General features: G+C 46.9%; 1 protein-coding gene across 1 annotated transcript in view; it reads left to right on the top strand.

Moving 5' to 3' along the window:
* The window catches only part of NAV1 (neuron navigator 1), a 170,286-nt gene extending 149,111 nt beyond the window's left edge, over positions 1 to 21,175 (top strand). Inside the window, exons 14-29 of the mRNA XM_044916343.1 lie at positions 1,394 to 1,477; positions 1,703 to 1,814; positions 8,078 to 8,199; positions 11,714 to 11,910; positions 12,114 to 12,306; positions 12,399 to 12,567; positions 12,876 to 12,973; positions 13,143 to 13,238; positions 13,482 to 13,641; positions 14,101 to 14,336; positions 15,082 to 15,236; positions 15,380 to 15,451; positions 15,924 to 16,120; positions 16,640 to 16,758; positions 18,583 to 18,780; positions 20,497 to 21,175. Of these exons, the coding sequence (XP_044772278.1) occupies positions 1,394 to 1,477; positions 1,703 to 1,814; positions 8,078 to 8,199; positions 11,714 to 11,910; positions 12,114 to 12,306; positions 12,399 to 12,567; positions 12,876 to 12,973; positions 13,143 to 13,238; positions 13,482 to 13,641; positions 14,101 to 14,336; positions 15,082 to 15,236; positions 15,380 to 15,451; positions 15,924 to 16,120; positions 16,640 to 16,758; positions 18,583 to 18,780; positions 20,497 to 20,592 (2,304 nt within the window). The 3' untranslated portion in view covers positions 20,593 to 21,175. The remainder of the gene's footprint in view (positions 1 to 1,393; positions 1,478 to 1,702; positions 1,815 to 8,077; positions 8,200 to 11,713; positions 11,911 to 12,113; positions 12,307 to 12,398; positions 12,568 to 12,875; positions 12,974 to 13,142; positions 13,239 to 13,481; positions 13,642 to 14,100; positions 14,337 to 15,081; positions 15,237 to 15,379; positions 15,452 to 15,923; positions 16,121 to 16,639; positions 16,759 to 18,582; positions 18,781 to 20,496) is intronic.
* The last annotated feature ends 74 nt before the right edge of the window (positions 21,176 to 21,249 follow it).

Raw genomic sequence — 21,249 nt, 5'->3', positions numbered from 1 at the left:
CGTCCAGGGACTCCAAGCAGGCTGTTTACACACCTATACAGGGATGTAGAGAAGTGAACAAGAGACACCCCAAGGCCAAGAAAACAGGAGTTCCCTGTACAGTAGGTGAAAGTCAATGGCTCAGGGTCATGACGTGGGTCTGCCAAGGAGAGCCCAGGCCTTGACAGGTTCATGGTGCATGCATGTGGACAAGGAGGCTCACATTGGTCCAGACGGATTGCCACCAGCCACTGTCAAATAAATATAGCCTCCAGGCATGTTTCAAGGGCAGAGGCTGAAAACTAGAGTTGGCCCAACCGAAAGAGAGAATCAGTGGCCCACAGGAAGCAGTGACAAGTGTCATAGACCTACGTCCTCGAGCTCTGTATGAAAGATCTGCCCAAAATATGCCTGTCACTTCTTGCTAGAGTCACTGACTTGCTTAGATACCCTCCAGTGATGGCTGTTTCTCCATCCCCTCGTGCTCCCCTTTTTGGCCCCATGCTTCATTCCCTTCACCTTCCCTATACATCCTCCTGCCAGGTGAACAGCTTAGAGTGCTAGCCCTGCTCCAAGTTGCCTCAGCTCCACCCTCCCCTGCCGGCCTCCTCCTCATGAATCACACGTGACATCTAGTGGCCAAACTTTGGAACGCCCCTGAAGTTTTCCTGAACTATTTCTCTCCAGCCCTGCAAAGACAGCGGGGAGAAACCAGGAACTAGGAGAAGCGGGAGGGAGTTAAGAACAGAGGGTGCTTGAAAGCAGTGGTGGAGGGCGCCTGGGTGGCTCATTCGTTAAGCATCTGCCTTTGGCTCAGGTCATGATCCCGGGGTCCTGGGATCGAGCCCCGCATCAGGCTCTCTGCTAGGCGGGAGGCCTGCTTCTCCCTCTCCTACTCCCCCTGTTTGGGTTCCCTCTCTCGCTGTCTTTCTCTGTCAAATAAACACAATCTTTAAAAAAAAAAAAAAAAAAAAAGAATGGTGGAGAGAAGCACCAAATAGTTTCTATTGGGAGGTGACTTGGCCCCATGGGGGCCAGCCCGTCAGAAAATGGAGGTGTTAAGTCAAGATAATAAGAATGACCCAGAGGTTATGGCCCTCCTGACGAGCAGAGGGACAGTCCCACCTCTGGTAATGATAGGTACCCGATCCCAAGTGTCCAAGAGCCTCCAAAAGCCTGCCTTGCCTTAATGCTGTCAAGAAGCTGGTCCCCGCCAGAAAATCTCTTCAGGCCAGAAAGATGTTTGATTCTACTTTCTCTGCTCAGGGAAATCGATATTCAAAAATCACCAAGAGGGTTGTTGGCATTGGTCAGTGCTATGACACAGAATATCACCTCAAACTACTTCCCATCACAGTCTTGTCTTTTTCCAAGCCTCAGGCAACTTAGGCACCGCCTTCCGTGTTTATTTCAGGCTAATCTAGTGGCAGCTTTCGAGCAGAGCCTGGTGAATATGACATCCCGCCTCCGGCACCTGGCAGAGACAGCAGAGGAGAAGGTATGAGAGCTGTGAGTTCTCCTCACGCACAGACCAGGGCTGACCTCCTCCCCTCTCTCCTGAGCACCGGTTTCTCCCTCCGTCCCATCACCCTGAATCCTCCCCTCGGAGAATTCCCTGCCTTCTCTATCAAGTCTGGAAGAATTCCAGTGCCTAGCCCACTGCCTGGCGCAGAGTAGGTGCTCCCAATCCCAACTAATGACACTATTGTCATGTCTCTCTTAGGACACTGAGCTGCTGGATTTACGAGAAACTATAGACTTCCTGAAGAAAAAGAACTCGGAAGCACAGGCCGTCATTCAGGGAGCCCTTAATGCCTCAGAAACCACCCCCAAAGGTAAGACATCTGACCATAGATTGAAGGAGAACAGGAATGGGGTTACTAGAGATCTTTATCTGTGCCTACAATGTGCCAAGTCCCATACCAGATTTTTAGAATGTGAGGGCACTTTGATGCCCTTCAGTATGATGCTCTGGAGTGGTCAGGGCCAGGGGCATGACCCTGCCATCTCTGGGGATGAGGGAGAGTAGAGCAGACCTGTCATCCCCATGGGTCCTCCCCTGAACCTCGAGGGCAGAGCTCAAGAGTTGTCAAAGACCATCAATAAAACAGCACTTTATTCTTAAGAAAAAAACTAAAGGTATTTTTACCATTTGATCCAGCAGTCTCACTCCTTGGTATTTACCCAGAGGAATTAAAATTTTATGTCTTCAGAAAAACCTGGATGTTTATAGCAGCTTCATTCATCATCGCCAAAACTTAGAAGCAACCAAGACGTCCTTCAGTAGGTGAATGGATGAAAAAACTGTGCTATGGTCGGTCAATGAAATATTACTCAGCATTAAAAGAAATGAGCTATCAAGCTATGAAAAGATATCGAGCAGGCTCAAATGTACATTACTAAGTGGAAAAAGCCAATGAGAAAAGGCTACATGTTGTATGATTCTAACTATATGACATTCTGGAAAAGATAAGGCTATGGAGACTCTAAAAGGCTCAAGGCTGAGTGGGGGAGGGAGGGTGAATAGGCAGAGCACAGAGGATTTTTAGGGCAACAAAAGTATTCTGTATGATACCACAATGGTAAATACCTGTTATTACACATTTGTTCAAAGCCATCGGATGTCTATAACACCAAGAGCAAACCCTAATGTCAGCTATGGGCTCTGGCTGATAAGGATGCGTCGGCGCAGATTCATCACTTGTAACACATGCAACCCTCTGGTGGGGGATGCTGATAGTGGGGGAGACTATGCATGTTGGGGGGACAGGGGGATATGGGAACCCTCTGTACCTTCCTTTGAATTTTTGCTGTGAACCTAAAACTACTCTACAAAATAAAGTCTAAAAAATCAACACTTTACATTTTTACACACACACACACACACATATAATCTTATTTGATCCTCATATCAGTTCTCCAAGGGGGTGCAATCTATTATTCAAATGAGGCAGATATCACAGTGGTTACGTGGGGCTCAAATGACAAGTTAGCCTTAGCATTTAACAGCCAAACAGTCAAGCTTTGCTGGAGAAGGTCAAGATGAGTAGTGGTCTGATGCCCCCAAACCCTGCAATCTCTGACTTGAGGCAGGCTCTCTGGGTAGTTGGATGGTCCTCTAACTTGTCTGTAGTCTGTTTTCCTTTTTATTCCACTAGCAGTGATCCCCAATCTCTGTCACTGTTCTCCAGCCTTTTCTTCCACCATTGACCTGCCTCACTCTGAACATAGACTGCCTCCTCCTTAATCAAGAAAATAAACATTTTCAAGTAAGAACTCCATTGACTTCCCTGCTCCATCAATTTATAGTCATCCGATCCTTACTTACTTTTCTCGCGTTTTGTTGGAAGGGGCTGTCCTTTCTGGCCAAGAGGGATCCCTTGTCTAATGCTTTGGGATGCTCCCTCTAGCACTGATACCCATTGTGTGCACGTGCATGTGCTCAGGTACACACACACACACACACCTCTACATCTTTGACCTCTTATTCTCCATTCACTCCTTCCTTTCTGCTTATAATGCTGCTAAAGGCTCTTTTTTCTTTAAAGAAGATGAAAGATGTATCCGCTATATCCTTTCTAATTACAGTCTTATCTCTTTCCTTCCTTCACAAACTTACCTTCCCCTTCCCTTACCCACCTAACCCCACCATAATTTGCTTCCATTACTATCACCCTTACCAGAACTGCTTTCACTGAAATCGCCAGGGACCCCCATTTTTACAAAACGTAACTAATAATTGTTAGTACTTAGTTTAGTTGACTTATGTAAAGTAGACATAATACCTAACCAGAAGTTTGTGGTATCAAATCAGAAGACCTATGTGAGCATTCACCATGGTGCCAGGCATTTGGTAGGGGCTCAAAAAAACCTCTCCTAAACACACACACACAGAGGCAATATCCCAAGATTTCCAAGATTTGGCCCTGTTATGGTCTCCTTTCTTCATTAAATTCTCCCCATAGCTTCTGAGTCATCATTCCCATCTTGGCCTTGTCCTACCGCCTCTGACTCCTTCACAGAACCCATTCCTTCCTTCCACTTCGTCTTCAGGGACTGGGCTCCCAGAGCTCCAGCCACAGCTTTTTGTTTGGTTTGTTTTTGGAGAGTGAGAGAGAGAGATGAGCAAGCGCAAGTGAGGGGAGGGGCAGCAGGAGAGGGAGGGAGGGAATCTTAAGCAGGTTCCGCATTCAGCCCGGAGCCCAATGCGGGGCTCGATCCCACAACCTTGAGATCATGACCTGAGCCAAAATCAAAGAGTCAGACACTTAACTGACTGAGCCACCCAGGCGCCCCTGGGTCAAGGTCTTTTTTAAGATAGAAGGCAAATGGTAGCATGCCTTTCCATTTATTTATTCTTTAATTTCTTTCAGTGGTATTTTGCTGTTTTCAGTATATAAGTCTTGCATTTCCTTTGTTAAATTTGTTTTTGATACTGTAAATAGAACTGTTTTTCTTAATTTCCTTTTTAGATTATTCATTACTGGTATATGAAAATACAATAGATTTTTTTTATATATTGATCTTGTATCCTGCAAACTTTCTGAGAGTATTTATTAGCTCAATAAGTTTTACAACCTCCTCTTAATATGTATCTGTCTTCCTAACCTGTATCCCCATCCTGAATTTTGTACCTCTATTTCCAAATACTTTTGGACATCCCCACTTAGATCACCTGATAGATATCCCTAACTCAACATGTCCAGCATTAAAAGGAAGTCCCTCCACCTCCCTTACAAATACACAAACCAACACTTTCCCTTCTGCAGCTTGGCCCATTTCAGGTATTATCATCTGCCTGGTCACCCAAACCACTAATTTAAGAGCCATCTTTTATGTCTCACTGGTTTGCCATATAAAGCCATTGAGTTATATATATAATTCATGCAGATGGATAGATAGATAGATAGATAGATAGATAGATAGATAGATACTCAGTTCTCTCTCTGTTCTGACTTGTCATTACCCTGGCTCTGGTTTTCATCACTCTTCTTCTGGATTATTACAATAATTTCCTAACTAGTCTTGCATTGCTATAGTCCTTCCTTCATGCACCCCCGCCCCCCCCAGAGTAATCCAATCATGTCAGTTGAGATCAGAAATCATTCCAATTTGAGTATGGACTAGATATTAATTTAAAAGAATTACTGCTTAATTCTTAATTTCTTAGGTGTGATAATGATGTTGTGGGATAATGTTCTTATTCTTAGAAGATGAGTCCTGAAGGATTTAGTGGCAAAGTGTCATGATGTCTGCCACTTCTTTTCAAATCATTCAAGAAAATATCTGTACGTATGTGTGCTTGTATGTGTGTGTGCACTTATTTGTATGTGGAGGAAGAAAGAACACGCACAAGTGTAAATGTAACAAAATATTAACAACTGTTAAATTAGGTGGAGGGGGCATATGGGTGTCCATTGTACTATGCTTTTAAGTATTTCTGTGTGTTTGAAACATTTCAGAAAAACAAGTTAAAGGGAAAGAGAATAGGGGCGCCTGGGTGGCTCAGTCGTTAAGCGTCTGCCTTCGGCTCGGGTCATGATCCCAGGGTCCTGGGATCGAGCCCTGCATCGGGCTCCCTGCTCGGCGGGAGGCCTGCTTCTCCCTCTCCCACTCCCCCTGCTTGTGTTCCTGCTCTCGTTATGTCTCTCTCTGTCAAAAAAATAAATTAAATCTTGGGCGCCTGGGTGGCTCAGTTGGTTAAGCGACTGCCTTCGGCTCAGGTCATGATCCTGGAGTCCCGGGATCGAGTCCCACATCAGGCTCCCTGCTCAGCAGGGAGTCTGCTTCTCTCTCTGACCCTCCTCCCTCTCATGCTCTCTGCCTCTCATTCTCTCTCTCGCAAATAAATAAAAAATTAAAAAAAAAAAAAAAAAGGAAAAAAAAATAAATTAAATCTTTAAAAAATTAAATTAAATTAAATTAAATTAAAAAGAAAGGGAAAGAGAAAATGCTCCAAACCCATTAGTGTGGGGTACTATCCTCTTCCTGCTCCCAAGACAAACATTTCTTTCTAGCTTCATCTTCCACCCCTTCTCCTCTTGCACTCTGTATCCCACCCATGGCACTAGTAAAAAATGTATTTGTTGAGCACTTGGCATGTGCTAGGCACTTTTCAAGGATTGTACTTGTATTGATTCATTTATTCCAGATATCAGCCCTATGAAGTGTATTTTATGGTTGAGAATAAGATCAGAGAAAATAAGTCACTTGGTCAAACACAGCTCATAAGTGATGAATCTGGAATATTAAGCTATTTTGGGCTTTCCAAGTACACCTTCCTCTTCAGATGTGTATTTGTTAAGTGAATAAATCATTTCTCTCTTTTGTGATGAGTTTGCATGTTTTCCTCCGTTCAGGTTGACTCAGGCTCAACTTGGTCAGGAGGATTTCTAGGAGCATTCAACAAGCTAATGCTTAAAGCAATGATACCTACCCTTGTTTTATTTGTGAAAAGGTAATAAATGTATGTGGCACAAAATTAAAAATGCACGGAAGAGTTCCTAACTTTCTGAAGGTTATTTGATTCTAAAAATCCTTTCCTTCTAAAATATATATATGTATATTTATATATAAAAATATATAGCATATTTTTTAAATTTTAATTGACTCACAACTACTTGGAACCTCTGAGTAACCGGTGATAGGGGCACACACTTATTTTGCTGCCCTTCATTTTAGCTTTAGTTAACTAATTTTTAATTAAATTTATTTTTATCATAGAAGCAATACATGTTCTGGGGGAAAATGTGAATTAGGAGTTAGCAAGCCATGGCCCATTGGCCAAATCTGGCTCACAACCTGTTTTGTTTTGTTTGTTTGTTTTTTAAGATTTATGTATTTAGGGGCGCCTGGGTGGCTCAGTTGGTTGAGCGACTGCCTTCGGCTCAGGTCATGATCCTGGAGTCCCGGGATCGAGTCCCGCATCGGGCTCCCTGCTCGGCAGGGAGTCTGCTTCTCCCTCTGACCCTCCTCCCTCTCATGCTCTCTGTCTCTCATTCTCTCTCTCGCAAATAAATAAATAAAAATCTTTAAAAAAAAATTTATGTATTTATTTGAGAGAGAGAGGTGGGGAGGGGCAGAGGGAGAGAGAGAATCTCAAGCAGACTCTCACACTCTCTCTCTCTCTTAAAAAAAAAGAAAATCTTGCTCCAGAATCTCTGCTGCTCTTGCTCATTACCTATATGGCACAAAGGCAAATTTCCTTAAAAGGCATTCAGGGCTCTGCTGATCTGGCCTGAGGCTAACCTCCAACCTCACCCTCACCTCTTGCTGTGCTCCTTGTACTGCTTCCATTCCAGTCTGCCTGAGGTTCCCCAAAGCAAAGCCTGCACAGGGCCTTTGCGTGTACTTTTTCTTTAGCCCAAACAGTTTTCCAGTGTTCCCATCTGAAGAACTTCTGTTCTTTCAAGACTGAAATATCTCCTTCCTGGTTAACTTTTTTTCTTCCCTGTGGTGGAAAAGTGGTTCATCTTCTGTGCCATTCCAAACCTCAGAGTGCTGAAAAGATTTTCTACCTGTCAGATAAGACAACTAAAGCTCATTCAGGTTAAATGCAGGACACATGGCTAGTTATACTTGGCCTTGGAGCACCAAGCAGCCAAGTATTGCTGGGGAAAATCATGAAAAATGATAGGTTGAGGGGTGCCTTGCTGGCTCAGTTGGTGGAGTGTGTGGCTCTTGATCTCAGGGTGGTGAGTTCGAGCCCCATTCTGGGGGTAGAGTTTACTTAAAAAAAAAAAAAAATTGTAGGTTGATGTCTCCATCAAGTTATCGAGGGCCAGTGCTCATTAAGCCCTTCTCAGACCTATTCAGGCTGAGTTCATTAGTTTCTGTACTGCTGTTTATCCTACTAGACTGGAAGCTTCTTGAAAACAGGGATCATTTCTTACTTATTTTTTACCGTTAGCTTTTTTTATGTTAAAACATGATTGGCCCTCAATAATTGTTGAAAGAACGATCCAAAAAATGAATACTGTGGACAGAGAAGTTGCTGGTGCCCTTCTCCTCCACCTTCTGCAGCTACACTTACCCTAAGTCCCATGTCTTCTTTAAATCTACCCTGTGTGTGTTCTTCCCACTTGTACTTGGCCCCTAGAACTCCGGATCAAGAGACAGAACTCCTCGGACAGCATCTCGAGCCTCAACAGCATCACCAGCCATTCCAGCATTGGCAGCAGCAAGGATGCTGATGCAAAAAAGAAGAAAAAAAAGAGCTGGGTAGGTCCAAGTTTAGGGAGAAGGAACTATGTAGAGCCGTGGTGGGTCACCTCCACCTCAGCATAGGGATTGGTTCCTTCCAGAATTAACCAAGATATGGTGCCTTGGGGCAAATACGAAGCCCCAGGCATCAGCTCAGAGCAAAGTCTGCTAAACTCTCCTCTTATCCCCATTCCGCCCCACTTGTACCAAGGCCGTCTCTCCAACCCTGTGCACACCCACTTCCCTGAGGCTCTCCATGCCTTGATTAGGTCAGATATATTTGGCAACAGAAGGAAATATCCAGAAAGGAACATCCTATCAAACTGCTTGCCCACCCCACCTCCATTCCCTTCTATACTATGGAGAGAAGATTTTTCTGAACAAAGCCATTCATTCTAGATGCTCCTGCAGGTTGTTTCTTCAATTTTTTGGAGAGGTATTTGTGGAACTTTCCATATTACTTCAAAAGGAACCATTATATTACCATTGACTAGTCCAGAGATAGTTAACCCCCAAACCCCCCAGCCCCCAACCTCCCCCCAGCTGGCTCCTAATAGTCCTAAACTGACTTTGGATGACCTTTCTGAAATTCCATAGGCAGATCTAAAACACTTTTAGCTCCTCAGTTGGCCTGTGGTAAGGAGAGGATCCCCAAAAGGAGACTTCTTGCTCCTCTGTCCCCTGTGCAGTAGGACTGGCCCCCAAACCTTTGTATAGCACAGATGGGTCCCAGCTGTGTGAAATGAGTGATTAAGTGTTGCTTCTTTTTTTTTCCCTTCAAAATGCTGACTTCAAATCCCTATTTTTTTCCAGGTCTATGAGGTAAGAGACCCAGTTCCTCTCTCCTTGTTTTTTCTTTCCTTTTGCCATACCTTCCCCATTTCCAGAGCAACTCCCTCCCCCTAAACAAAGAGCGGCCACTCATAAAACTAACCGTAACAACCACCCCAGAGTTCCTAACTCACTCCACTGCATGGTCCATCCACGGCTGCCCCCACATGAGGACAGAGGAGTGGTCTGGTTGGGGGCCAAATGGAAAAGTTCAACAAAATCCTGATCTATTCCCTCCTGTCTTCCCCTTGTTACAAAATCAGCCTGTTATAAAAGCAGTCAATTGGAGTTCCTCCTATCCAGAAAATGAGCTTTCTGATTTTTGTTGTTGTTTTTCCTTCAAACCCTAGAAGCCCAAAATGGAAGAGAATCACTGGATGAACATAATTTCGACCACAATTCCCAAAGACCAGTTCAGTTTGGGTCTCGTCTGAAGATTTAGCTCTATAGGGAGACGAACCAGAGATAGGAGAGGATATGATCCATCCAGTCCAGGGCACCCTCAAACCACCTGAAAACCTGAGACCCTCTGAGCATCCATGGAGTTTCCAAAGACATTTCAGGGATTAGAGTATAGTCTCAGACAAGCAGAAAGTGAACCCAGAGTTTCCATTACAAACCAGACATCTGAGGTCCACTAACCTAGCCCAACATTGCGCCAGGTGTTACAAAGGATGTGAAAAGTGGAGTCTGTAATCTGAACCATCCAGGAGCCTGCAGAATTGTTGGGGAGACAAAAAGCAATATTGTACATAGGAGATTGGTAACAATCCAACGGTGCCAAAATGCCTAATTCAGCCAATGAGGGCTAGAGGAGCTCGTAGATGAAACTTACTACAGGAGGCTGGGGAAACATCACAAAGGAGGTAAAAGCTAAACTGAGATGGTACTGTGATAAGAGAGTGTGTGGAGAGGCTTTCTGCAGGGACAAAATCAGCATAGCTGGAGCACTAAGTAGGGCGGGGCGCAGATAGGAAGGGCCTGAAATGCCAGGAAAATTTTTTTAAACTTGATTCTTTAGGTTAGCGTTTCCCGGCGTGTGTTGTGCACAAGTCCATGGCGATGCTCCTTGAAACAGGGATGCCATAAGCCCTGCATTTCTGCAGTGCACACCCACATAGGAACATTCTGAGATGTCCCTCAGTAAAGAGTCTGTTTCCTTTTGCTTGACCCACTGTTTCCTGAATTCAGGGAATCCTTCACCACATAACACTAATGAACATCTGCCAACAGTTGTGCTTTGGGAACCCTGAATGACAGAGAACACTACCGTCTCTCACTCAGGGTCTTCGTGATCTTACAGGACGTGTGCTTTGGGCAGATTGTGGTCATGGGATCTCTTTGTATGCGCACACACACTTAACGTGCACGCACACACACACACACACACTCTCTCTCTCTCTCTCTTTCTCTGTCTCTCTCATATACACACAGCTTCCCATGAGGCAATAGTGTAGAGAAGACCATTGGGTTGAAAATAAGGAAGGCTGAGTTCCAGTCCCAGGCCTTCCTTCAATTCTGCAATCTCAAGCAAGTCAACTTTTTACCCTCGGTTCCTCATCCCTGCAGAGAACTGAGCTTTATGGGATGCTTGAGGCTTGACTACTCCATGATAATCTATCCCCTGCACGCACACTCTAGCTAACTGCACACATTCTCTCTCTCTCTCCTATCCCCATCACAGCCAGATTGGTCCTCCTTTATGTCCTACTTGGTAGACACCCCAACACACACCACCATCAGCTCTCCTCATTTACCTAACAGCCTTCCTGTGTTCCACAAGAGACACTTTGAAAGAGTACCCTCAAGTTTTCCTTTCTTTTCTCTCACTGTCCCAAAGATCTCGTTTACTTTTGTCCCCTACAGCCTGTGACCCCTCCTTTACTCTCTGTCTCTTGCTGCCATTCCATATCTGTGTCCCTGTGTGTGTGTGCATGCTATATGGATGCATGCGAATGGGTGGGCCAGGACCCTGGTTTGCCTCTCTAGCTCACAGCCCTAACACCCAAGCTCATCAACACCTAAGGTCAAACAAGCTATGGTTACATTATAGTCTCCCAAGTATTCTGAGGAAATGCTGGGAAATATTCCTCATTCTAGGACATTTGAGTGGGAATAGGAGAAAGCATTTGTATCTGATTGTTTTCGCCATTCTGGGATGTGCTAAGCACAAGAGACACTAAAAGAAACTTGATACCACTCCCTTCCGTTGATTTCCACAGAATCATATGGCCAGTTTCTGGTTAATAGGTAAATAGATAAATGGATTCTGATCTGATGAGCCACGGTCAGGGTGGACACTGAGACCCAAAGTGAGCAAGGCTCTAGACTGAGCAGGAATTGGTCTGGTGGAGAAGGTGGAGTTCGATCATTGAGAGGTTGGCCACCATGTGACCTCTGGGGACTTCTCTCTGTCCCGCTCAGGGGCATAGTTTCCCCATGGGAGAGAGCAGACCCAAGAAGTTCCTGTAGCCTACAGCCACGGCATGCCAGAACAGTTGACTTTCTCTCAGCCCTAATTTCTAGGCAACTCTTCTGTCCATATTTCATGAAGCAAGTGAAGCCTTAAGAGGGAGGCTTACTGACAGCAAGCAAATACCCTGCCTGTATACCTCTCCGTCTCAGAAGTCCCAAACCAGTCCGCCCCCAGTCTCCAGAGTGGAGCCCTGACGTCTCTCTACCTGGATCTGCTTTTTTCTAGCTTCGAAGTTCCTTCAACAAAGCCTTCAGCATAAAAAAGGGACCCAAGTCCGCTTCTTCATACTCTGACATTGAGGAGATCGCCACACCGGACTCCTCCGCCCCTTCGTCCCCCAAACTACAGCGCGGCTCTGCAGAGGCCGCTTCGCCCTCCGTCAAGTCCTCCAGCCCCTCCTCTGTGGGCACAGATGGCGCCGAGTAAGTGCTGTCTGCCTGCCAACCAACGGTGTATGGCCGGCGGCGGCAGTTAAGCCCGTGGTGTTCGCCCCTGGCCACCGCACTACAGGGCTCTCCTGGGGCGTATGAGACCTTCCCCCCCCACCACGGCTGATTACCTCCGTGTCCCCTAGCAACTCTACAGCTGCCTCACGTGGCCTGGCTTCACTCTCACTTTCTTCCAGGGGCCCTGCTCACCCGGCCCCCCACACCAGGCTGTTCCATGGCAATGAGGAGGAGGAACCAGAGAAGAAAGAGGTATCGGAACTGCGCTCCGAGCTGTGGGAGAAAGAGATGAAGCTCACAGACATCCGCTTGGAAGCCCTCAACTCTGCCCACCAACTGGACCAACTTCGGGAGACGATGCACAACATGCAGGTGGGTATCTGGGCAGAGAGCTGAGCAGAGGGAAGACCGGGCCTTGAGATCCGTCCAACTCTGCGGCCCCGCCCCGTCTGTTCTCGCCACAGTTGGAGGTGGACCTGCTGAAAGCCGAGAACGACCGGCTGAAGGTCGCCCCAGGCCCCTCATCGGGCTCCACTCCAGGGCAGGTCCCCGGATCTTCTGCGTTAGCCTCCCCTCGCCGCTCCCTGGGCCTTGCCCTCACCCATTCCTCCAGCCCAAGTCTCACTGACACAGGTACCTGTTTGGGAGAAGAACCTGTAAGGGTGGCAGGAAAAAGAGGGTTTGCGTCACTGCTACACCATTCCGCTTGCTCTGGGGGCACCCCTCTCGGGTCATGGAGCTTAACAGCGCCTAAACCAAGCGCACCCCAGTGTCATGAGACACGAAGACCTACTCTGGTCCTTCAACCCTAACTGCTCTTCCGTTTGGGAGTTTCGGTTTCCTCTTGGTAGTCAGTAGTCATTTGGAAGGGATGATGACTAGGAGGTTTAGGAAAGCCTGTGGGTGTCCCTGAAGCTAATAGTTGTTTTCACTGCTGACAGACCTGTCACCCATGGATGCCATCAGCACCTGTGGTCCAAAGGAGGAAGTGACCCTTCGGGTGGTGGTGCGGATGCCCCCCCAGCACATCATCAAAGGGGTAAGGAACTTCAGGGAGGCCTGGTGACACTCTTATCTTTATCCCAAAACATCTGGGCTCTGAATAACCCCCAAACCAGAGTACCCCACGGCAAAGGCCTTTTAGGACCACCCCCCTTTCTTGGAGGGACCGCACTAAGGCTCACACTTCTTTCTCCTTGGCCGTGTAGGACTTGAAACAGCAGGAATTCTTCCTAGGATGTAGCAAGGTCAGTGGAAAAGTGGACTGGAAGATGCTGGATGAAGCTGTTTTCCAAGTGTTCAAGGTAAAGGGACACATGTACTCTCAAAGGTTGTTTATCCTCTCATGGGATATGGAGCCATCCAGGCGTTGGGATCTTGGGGACCTTTGATGCTTCATGGAGAAATGCTAACTAGGAAAAACATAGGTTCTTCCCTTTCTCCATTGACTTCCGTTCCCTCTGAAATTTGTGGCTTGTACGTCTGGGTGTGCATCATCTTGGTGTTCCTCTCTATCTTTTTGTTTCCCTCCTTTTCTCCTCTGTTAGGACTACATTTCTAAGATGGACCCAGCCTCCACCCTGGGACTGAGCACCGAGTCCATCCATGGCTATAGCATCAGCCACGTGAAGCGGCTGTTGGATGCGGAGCCCCCAGAGATGCCTCCCTGCCGCCGAGGTGTCAACAACATATCAGTCTCCCTCAAAGGTCAGTCTTTGTCTTTTGGAGTGCAGCGATATGGGGTGAGGGAGGGAGAGGAACATCAATCTGTCACTCATTCATTCAACAAGGATTTACTGAGAAGCTATAATGTGCAGCTCACTGTACTTAAGTAACTAAGGGGAAGGGAGGAAAAGGAACAGAAGGTAAAAAGATGAATAAGATCCAGTCCTAACTTTTGTTCCAAGGGCCATTTTCATTCCCAGGGAAATTTCTAGAAAGCCTGGGTTTCTCACTCTACCCACACACCTGTAACTCCAAGCATGTCCCTAAAAATAAGATCTGTGTTTTCAAAACTAGGGCTTAGGGGATTCCTGTGGAACCCGGGACAGGTGGCCCTGAGTTATTTCAGTGGGCTTCTAGGTGAAGAAAGGTATGCCCTTCAGGGGTCCTTGCCATCCTCGGGGCCCTGGTCATGGCTCATGCTCTCTGGGGCTGGGGGTTCAGGTCTGAAGGAGAAGTGCGTCGACAGCCTGGTGTTCGAGACACTGGTCCCCAAGCCGATGATGCAGCACTACATAAGCCTCCTGCTCAAGCACCGGCGCCTCGTCCTCTCGGGCCCCAGCGGCACGGGCAAGACCTACCTGACCAACCGGCTGGCTGAGTACTTGGTGGAGCGCTCCGGCCGCGAGGTCACCGAGGGCATCGTCAGCACCTTCAACATGCACCAGCAGTCTTGCAAGGTGGCTGCCTCCTGGCACCCCCACCAGCCTTTGCTCGGGCCTCAGCCCCCAAGGCCTTCCCCGAGCCCCTTCCTGCCCCTTCTGTTCCCTTTCCTCCCTTCCCCTTAGCATTCCCCTTTGCTAGTCCCTCCTCTGCCCCCAGTTTCTTTCCAGACTTTTCCCTTCCCTTCTTTCTCCACACTTCCCCTTGCCTCTGTATACGCCTTTCCCTCTTGCTGATCGTTGACTGAACAACATCCTCATTTCCACCTCACTTTCTGCCGACCCTGAAAATCCTGTCCCTTTGTTTATTTCCTTCCCTCTACCTTTCTTTTCAGTATTACTCTGACCTTGGGCTTTCTGGGGAGAAGAACTCAGAATTACATGTGACACATTCTGCTGTCCCCTGCCAAATCTGGATGTCTCTCAACCCTGACACTCTGGGGTTGCCCCAACAGGGGGAGGCTTATCTATTGGAGTGGTTCATGGTACCAACCTAGTGAAAAGCCCGTTAGGAAATAGGATATGATCCCCACCCTTCAGGGATTTAGGAGCCGCTACTTAAGATGGTTGCCTTAGAGCCTTTGGGACCACTGTTTATCAGTCCACAGTAGTTCTGGAGTCAAATGTTCAGATGCATCAAACAGGAACCAAAGGCTCCAGGGGAATCCAGAACTAGCATACCTTCTCCAAAACCCCTCCTCCCAAGGCTGATCCAAGTGCTCACTACTCCTGAGTGCTGAGCCACTTCCTTCTTTAATTTCAGGATCTGCAACTCTATCTCTCCAACCTGGCCAACCAGATAGACCGGGAAACAGGAATTGGGGATGTCCCACTGGTGATCCTGCTGGATGACCTGAGTGAAGCAGGCTCCATCAGTGAGCTGGTCAATGGGGCTCTCACCTGCAAGTACCACAAATGGTAAGCTGGAGTCAGGACCAAACTCCTGCAGTGGGAAGAAGGAGAGCCTTGGTCCAGTCCAACCTGTGAGCTTTCCATTGGGTGTACATAGCAGAAAGCAAGTGTTAAGTCTAAGTGAACCTTTTTCCTCCTTCTTCCCACAGTCCTTATATCATAGGTACCACCAATCAGCCTGTAAAAATGACACCTAATCATGGCTTGCACTTGAGCTTCAGGTAAGAACTGTGGCCCTGGATCAACCTTCCCACCCTACCTAAGGTTCTGTAAACTAGTTAAATCCCAGGATCTGGCGAGAGGGGTAATAGATAGCAGGAAGGAGAACTAGGCGGGGCCTCTGGGCTGGGAAGAAAGAGTAGGGATATTTGCCATGTCAGTTACAGGGTGGAAGAGAACCCTCGAGATGAGGAAAGAACTATAAAACTAAGAGAGCTGCAGCTAAGATGCTGTAATTTGGGTTCTCTGCCCACACACCCCCCTCATCCGGGTCACTGAGGTCAGATGGTTCTCTGAAGAGGGTCACTGGTTTGAGAATCAGCTCTGCCTGTTCAGTCAACTCGGCCATTACTTGAGAAGAAACCCAGTGGGCGTTAGTGGGAGGCAGGTGGGAGGAGGGACGGACTGGCAGGGGATGGATGCCGACCATGTCCACATGGCCACCCTGACCCCTCTCCCCATTCCTGGCTGCAGGATGCTGACCTTCTCCAACAACGTGGAGCCAGCCAATGGCTTCCTGGTTCGTTACCTGAGGAGGAAGCTGGTAGAGTCGGACAGTGACATCAATGCCAACAAGGAAGAGCTGCTTCGGGTGCTCGACTGGGTGCCCAAGCTGTGGTACCATCTCCACACCTTCCTTGAGAAGCACAGCACCTCAGACTTCCTCATCGGTACTGGGGTTCAGCTTCCCCCTTGGGGTCAGAAGGTGGCTCGCCTTTCCTACTTTGCCACCCAGAGCGATGTTCCTGTTTCTTTCTGGAGTCTTCAGCATGTAAAGGGGTAGCAAGCCTCGTGGCTTCAGACCCAGGACCACTTAATTACTCACCAAGCATTCCCCTCTGCAGTTAGAGCCATGATTTGGGTGAATCACTTCAGTCATCAGAAAGCTGGCCCCACTCCCTCACTTCTCCCACAACTAATGGGGAAAAGAAAGTTTAGAAGGGAATTGGGAAACTTCCCCTCATTCCCTCACCTCACTTCCACCTTGTGAAGAAGTATTGCTGATGAGGCTGCCAGCCAGGCAGCCACTCCCATCGGTCTTGACAACAATCTCAGGATAGCCCGACTCTAAATGTCCTTTACTTCTTTGGTTATCAGACCCCTTTGCCTGGTATTAAGGAGTAGAAGAGACAGATGACTGGGGAGAGCTGGGTGCTTAGCCATCTTACTGGCCTCATCCTTTTCCATAGGCCCTTGCTTCTTTCTGTCCTGTCCCATTGGCATTGAGGACTTCCGGACCTGGTTCATTGACCTGTGGAATAATTCCATCATTCCCTACCTACAGGAAGGAGCGAAGGATGGGATCAAGGTGAGCCCTACCCTCTGACTCTACTCAGTCCCCAAGGTCAGGCTGTCCCACCTAACAAAGCAGAAACATCCTTCAGTGTTAGACATGAGGCTACGAAGACTTGTCAAGTTCTTTTGCTAAGAGGTAGAGTAAGGCCCAGTGTCCAGCCACCATTCAGCAAATGGCTATAGGACCACAGTCTCTGGGGCCTGTCTCCAGTCCTGGGCCTTCTGGCTCTGTGCCAAACTCAGACCTTTCTAAGGTCAGAGCTAATAGAGAAATCATCAAGCTCAGAATTAAGTAAAACCCTGTTACAGCCTTAGCTTATTACGAACTACTAATAAAAATGGTCAAGTTACATAACCTTTTTTAACATCCCTATATATATAAGAAAGGAGATAATAAAGTCTGCTCTGCCTAAATCACTGGGTTGTTTTGAAGACATGAAATATGTGAAAAGATTTTTAGAAACTAGAGTAAGAACTTTATGCAAAAGGAAGGTATCATTTTAGTAAAGCCTCCCCAGTTTTTTTCCACCTGTGAATTAGGGCATAATGATCACTAGCGTCCATTCCAGCACTAGTGAACTACAATATGGTGTCTGGATCCTACTGGCCATGTATTTTCCATAAAAGTAATTTGTTATTGCAGTAGATAGCCCCTGATGATGTGGTAAGTGTCTATAGAGATGCTGTCTATCAGGCGGTGCCAGAGATCATTATCTCATTTATTTTTGCATTATTATTTTTATTTATTTATTTATTTGAGAGAGAGAGCACAAGTAGGGGGAGGGGCAGAGGGGCAAGCAGCCTCCCTGCTGAGCAGGGAGCCTGACCCAGGGCCCGATCCTACCCCAGTACTGTGGGATCATGACCTGAGCTGAAGTCAGACGCCTAACCAACTGAGCCACCCATGTGCCCCAAATTTTGCATTATTATTTATAGTTTTCCAATTTCAAAGTGTTTTTACACAGATAACATCTGTTTTCAACAAAGTCAAAATTCTTTTAAAAGATAGGATTACTGGGGTGCCTTTTTGGCTCAGTCGGTAGAGCGTTCAGCTCTTGACCTTGGGGTCATGAGTTCAAGCCCCACGTTGGGCGTGGAGCCTACTTAAAAGGAAAAAGAAAAAAAGGTTTTAAAAAAAGGATATTGCCCCGCATCGGTTCCCTGCTCAGCGGGAAGCCTGCTTCTCCCTCTCCCACTCCCCCTGCTTGTGTTCCCTCCCTCGCTGTGTCTCTATCAAATAAATAAAATCTTTAAAAAAAAAAAAAAAAGATATTAAAAAAATGAAAAAATGAAAATTTTTAAAAATTTAAAAAAGGATATGATTACTAAGGAAGAACTTCCTACTAAAATTATGGGGTCATAAGATGGGTACATACTAAGTGTTTTTTATTGGGTTTTTTTGTTTTGTTTTTTGGGTTTTTTTGTTTTTGTCTTTAGAGAGTGGGGAGTGGTGTGGAAGGGCAAAGGGAGAGAGAGAATCTTAAGCAGGCTCTACACCCAGTGCAGAGCCAACGCAAGGCTGGATCTCACAACCCTGAGATCATGACCTGAGCCGAAATCAAGAATCTGATGCTTAACCAACTGAGCCACCCAGGCGCCCCATGCACATGTTAAGTTTTTAACACAGTCTGTCAAATCATCCTCCAGAATCATTTTACCTAGTCACACCAATTTATTTCCTTTGTGGGGAAACTCAAAGGAGTGAGTTTCAACTCATGGGGATCAGAGTCTCAAGGCTTCCCATTGGAGGAAATGCGTATGGCCATCAGGAGACTGCATGTGCAAGCCTCCATCTGTGGATCCCTCTGCCAGTAACTGCATTTCCCCTTCTATCCAGGTCCATGGACAGAAAGCCGCTTGGGAGGACCCAGTGGAGTGGGTCCGGGACACTCTTCCCTGGCCATCAGCCCAACAAGACCAGTCGAAGCTATACCACCTGCCCCCTCCCACTGTGGGCCCTCATAGCATTGCCTCACCTCCCGAGGATAGGACAGTCAAAGATAGCACCCCAAGTTCTTTGGACTCAGACCCCCTGGTGAGTAGAAGCCATTCAAAGGTAAAAATGAGAGTATTATGGAACTGAACTTTTTTTTTAAGATTTTATTTATTTATTTGAGAGAGAGAGCACGTGCACACGCGCGTGTGAGCTGGGGGAGGAGCAGAGGGAGAGGGACAAGTAGACTCCGCACCATGCATGGAGCCCACTGCAGGGCTTGATCCCACGATCCCGAGATCGTGACCTGAACCGAAATCAAGAGTCAGATGCTGAACCGACTGAGCCACCCAGGCGCCCCTGGAATTGAACTTTTCATGCATGCCCTGATGGAGGCTGAAGGGTATCAGCAAGGCTAGGACTAGAATGAGGCCAGTGAGGAGCTCAACAGTCAGAATCCTGGTTATAAAGATCATATACCTACAACCTATCTTAAGCTACATAATAATGCATGCTAGCAAGATGTATTCTAGTAAAGACCTGAGTCTCAGGCAGATCCCAGGTAGGACTATTAACCAAAAAAGAGAGCAGTGGGACACACATACAGTGTCTCTACCTCTCCCCCTACTCTGGTATTATCCTGAGGATTGCCGCGGTTCAGTGGATTTCATGAACCACTATGAAAAGTAGTCTGAGACAAGTGACCAACTAGGGGCAAATATTTGCAAGGCTTGTAACCAAAAGAGGATTGGTACCTAGAATATATAAAACTTCCCATAAAATTTCCAATTAGAAGAATGGACAAAGGATACGAACAGGCATTTGACTAGAGGAAGTGCAAATAGCCAATGAAAATACAAAAAGAACCTTAACTTCTCTAATAATCGTGGAAATGCAACATCAAAACAAGAAGAAAACCGTTTCACATTGGCAGAAATAGTGTGTATGCAAGCGCAGGCTTCATCCTCTGCTGGTGGGAGTGTTGATTAGCAAAGCCATTTTGGAAGATAACTAAGCAGTTTGTATTAAAATTTAACATGCACCACTCCTGTGACCTTGCAGTTTTACGTTGCAAGTAAGAAATTCTTCCACTTTAGTCATAATACATTTTAATTTAAATTTTGACTTTGCTAAAAACAGGTGTTACCTGTGTAAATAAAAAAACAAAAAACAAAAAACAAGCCATTAAATTGGAAGACTGTTAATAATCATGTAAATAGAAGATTCAATAGAGAACCAGCCAGGTATACTTAGCTGAAACGGAGGGTCACAGTCTTGAAGAGGCATGGGAGCTGGAGAGAGGTAAAGAGGGAAGGAGGAAGGAGGTGGATACACTGAAGCCTTTAGACCTGACACGAAGCACTAGGCTGTGTGTTGCGGCAGAGGGTGGGTGTGCAGGACAGACTCGTGATGACACTGTGTTCGGCTATGATCTCTTTGGAAGAAGTTGACACACAGACGTTCTTAACGGCCACTTCGCACATCCCTCCCAGTATTAGTCGGTACGTCCAGGCCTTCTGTCCTCTCCTGAGTGTGACCACCTTGGAGGCAGAGGCTCTCTTGTTTCGACATCCCTCCCACATCACAGCACAGCACCTCGTAGAGCCGAGATACTCCCGAGCATCACACACACAGGCTTACAGACAGGGTTGAAGTAACCACTGCTGCTTTTTCAGGAGCCACCTGTATACTCTCTGGGCCCTTCATCACTTCCAAACCAAAGATCAGACCCCTGATCTAGATTGCTTTATGTTTCCCTTCTGTGGGCAGGACCCTGAGTCCCGACTCTCATGAATCCATCCTTTTGCCCCTCTTTAGATGGCCATGCTGCTGAAACTTCAGGAAGCTGCCAATTACATTGAGTCTCCAGATCGAGAAACCATCCTGGACCCCAACCTCCAGGCCACGCTTTGAGGGTCCAGCAGTCACTGTCACCCCGGACAGCAGAATGCTGGCATCAGCGACGTTCTCTCCTCCTCTCCCCTCTCTTCTTCCAGAGGACTGGCTCTCCGGCCCAAGAGAACAGGAGGGGGAGGAGGAGGTGAAGGAAGAGGGCAGGTTCTTGGTGCTGCACCTTGAGAACTTCCTAGTAAGGACTGGTGGGGTGGAGTTTGGAAACTTGTGTCCCCTAGATATATTTACTGGCCTCCTCTCATGACTTTGGGGAAAAGATGATTCTGGGTCTTTTTCCTTGATTTCGTGTCTCAATTATAAACTCCTAGGCTTTCTGGGGAGGGGTTCAGAAGACATCAGAAAAACCGGCAGCAGTTCCTAACTGATTCTCACGAACAGCTCTGGGAGAGACAGCCCTGTGTGGGGAAATCTGAGGGAGGTGGAAGCTCCCCAGAATTTCTCGCAGACCCTTCCGAGTTCCGTCACCACTGCCAATAACTCTTCCCCCAGAGATCTGGCTGGAGCCCAGAAAAAGAAGCATGTGGTTTAAAAAAATGTTTAAATCAATCTGTAAAAGATATTTTAAAAAAACACAAAAAAAGAAAGGAAAAGATGACGCTGGAGAGAGAGGAAGAAGTTGCCAAAGTAGAGAACGTGCTGCCCATCCCTGGATGACTT

The sequence above is a fragment of the Neomonachus schauinslandi genome, chromosome 6, assembly GCF_002201575.2.
Source record: "Neomonachus schauinslandi chromosome 6, ASM220157v2, whole genome shotgun sequence".
Taxonomy (NCBI): Eukaryota; Metazoa; Chordata; class Mammalia; order Carnivora; family Phocidae; genus Neomonachus; species Neomonachus schauinslandi.
The sequence above is the reverse complement of the archived record's forward strand: the minus strand, read 5'-3'. Positions and strand labels throughout refer to the sequence as shown.